Genomic DNA, 2,795 nt, shown 5'->3' on the forward strand with positions numbered 1-2,795 from the left:
ATCAAATATTGCTATAGAAGAATAATGATAAACTAAAAAATAAAAAAAGATCTAAAGATCAGTGATTATATGTATAGCTCCATCCCAAACACACCAACATAGAAAAACACGAGGGAGGTCTTAATGATATAACTTCCTTCTTTCCCCTCACCACAACAAAGAAAACCCCAATTCAAACAGAAACCACTAAAAATTAAATGCTTTAAATGTTTATTTTTTTCAGAAAACCTTCTACAAGAGAGTCTCAAGCCTTTGTTTTCTCCTAGTAGCTCCAGTGCCCAAAGATGATGGAAAATGTTTTGGTACTTCAAAAGTTGCTGCAAGTAGTGGCAATGTCCAATCAAGCAGTTGCTAGACAAGTTCATGTAAGTCACTGAAGTTTGCATTGTTGGAACAGGTGGTCCTTGGATAAAGGCATTATCCTTAGGCTTCAAATGCTGAATAAATTCCCTGGTAAACATTACCAAGGGGAGAGGGCTGATTTATTTGCACATTGTAATTAAGAACAGATCCCAAGTCATAAGCCCTATAGCTGTATAGGAAGAAATAATCTCCATTAGAGCCTTGCAAAGCTGGAAGGGTATTGCATACATTCAGGAAATTGCCGTGTACTTGAGAGAAATTAAGTCCTTCAGTGCTTCTGCCACTTCCAATTGTCCCATAGAAGTTCCCATTTGCTCCAAAGCCATTTTGTGTTGCTCCGACAGCATACTGACTTGCCTCAAAAGTATGTGGGTTTGCCCAGAGATCGTATGGGCATGCCCTGAAAGCACATGGGGTTGCTGCTAAAGCATAGTGTCTTGTCCAGAAATCATATGGGTTTTCCACAAAGGCATAGTAATTTGGCCTGAAGGCATTTGAGTTTGCACTCAGAGTATACTGACTTGTCACAAAAGTATTTGGGCTTGTCCCAGAAGCATACTGGCTTAGCCCAAAAGCATATGGGTACGTTCCCAAAGGATACTGGTATGTCCAGAATACATTTGGGGTTGCCCCCATAGCACATTGGCTTATCCCAAAAGCATTTGGATATGATGCCAAAGCATATTGGCTTACTCCAAAAGGATTTGGGTATGGTTCCAAAGTGTACTGGGTTGTCCTGAAGGCATTTGGACTTGCCCAACCAAGAACATCCTGATATGCCCAGACGGCATTTGTGTTTGACCCCAGAGCATAGTTGCTTACCCCTACAGTATTTGTGATTGGCCTGGAAACATGCTGGCATGCCATGAAAGCACTTGAATTTGTCCCCAAAGTATTGGAATTTGCCTGCAATTCACTGGGGGTATCCCTGAAACCATTGGCATTGGTCACAGTGATATTTGAGTTTGCTCTGAAAGTATATGGATTAGTTCTTTGGGCATCTAGGTTGTCTTCTTGTGCATCTGAGTTAGCCATAAATTGGAAGCCTTGGCTGCATTCTCCTCTCCAGTGGCTTTCAAACCCAGCAGCTGGAATAGCTTTTCTTTCACTAACCATAGCCTTAGCTTTAATTTTACTCTGTCTTCCAGGATATTCTTTTGGGAGTGCCATTTTAACTTCACAACGGCTGGAACCAATGAAATGGAACCTGGTTTCTAAGACCTTTCTAGCAGGGGTTTCCTCCGTGTATTTGATAAAGCCAAAAGCTCTTCTCCTTTGTGTATTTGAACACAGTGGAAGCACAACAGCCTCTATCTGCCCAAATGTGCCAAAGTAGGCTCTTATTTTTTCTTCAGAAACTCGAGGGTTCAACCCACCCACAAAAACCTTTTTGATGGGGAATTGAGATTCAACGGCTTTAGCCCTTCTAAACTCTACTTTCTTTCCATCCACTTTGTGGTCTTTCACTTGCAGCACCTTCTCTACGGCAGAACTATCTTTGAAAAGCACGAATCCAAATCCCCTAGAGAGGCCGGTATTTGGGTCTATTTTTATGATAAAATCAATTACCTCACCGAAATGTGACAAGTATTTCAGAAGTGCTTGCTTGTTCAGTTCTGGAGAAAGTCCCCCAATGAACATTTTACTGGCATCCTGTTCATTTTTGGTGGCATCGATTCTGAACCCTGCATGGAACTGGTCTCTTTCACTGTACTTTCTCACAGAAAGGCCGGCGGTATTCATGGTAGATAGGCTGGATGGAGGTGACTTGGCTGTTGGTGAAAGACGGCTGAGGCACAAATGGCGACAGCATTGCCACTGTTGAGGAGTAGGGGGGATTGTCACAAAATAATGACGAAATAGAAGCAAGCATAGCAACTAGAGTCAACACAGCGACTACTTCCGGTTCTAAACTGGATGGGGGAGGGCAGGGATAGTGCCTGATTTTCACAGCAAAGGTGTTGATGTTTTTCGACCATAAGTAAACATGCCTACAGATTTTGTTTTTGTGCTCATAAGGCCCATTAAAAAGGACAGTTTACTAAAAAAGGAAGCAATTTTCATTCTTGTTCCTGTCTTTTCAGATTATATCTCTTTGAACTTTTGTTAAGCCCCCTCTCCCTGTTTAGATGGAAAGTGTCTTAAATGTCCAAGAAATACCAGTTCATTGTATCCTTTAGATGAGTTTCATATTAACTGTTAACTATTTGGGGGCTGAGATGGGAAAAGTATTCAGAGTTGAAACACCCTTCAGGGAAGACAAAATGCCTCTTGGTTTTCCAAATATACTAAAGGCATCCAAAATGAAATTTTAAAATAAAAGAATTTCACTGAGATTCACTCATGTAAATCATCTTTGTAATGTTTTAAATGTATTCACAAACTATTCTGTAATTACAATAACACAATTAATAAATGCACCCTCCTCCACA

General features: G+C 40.8%; 1 protein-coding gene across 1 annotated transcript; it reads right to left on the bottom strand.

Annotated features, from left to right (window-relative positions):
- Positions 1-423: 423 nt before the first annotated feature.
- LOC100762069 (Heterogeneous nuclear ribonucleoprotein D-like) lies at positions 424-2,106 on the bottom strand. The gene has a single exon (XM_027432946.1). The coding sequence runs from the start codon at positions 2,104-2,106 to the stop codon at positions 424-426; it is 1,683 nt and encodes a 560-aa protein (XP_027288747.1).
- Between the last annotated feature and the right edge of the window lie 689 nt (positions 2,107-2,795).

The sequence above is a fragment of the Cricetulus griseus genome, chromosome X, assembly GCF_003668045.3.
Source record: "Cricetulus griseus strain 17A/GY chromosome X, alternate assembly CriGri-PICRH-1.0, whole genome shotgun sequence".
NCBI lineage: Eukaryota > Metazoa > Chordata > Mammalia > Rodentia > Cricetidae > Cricetulus > Cricetulus griseus.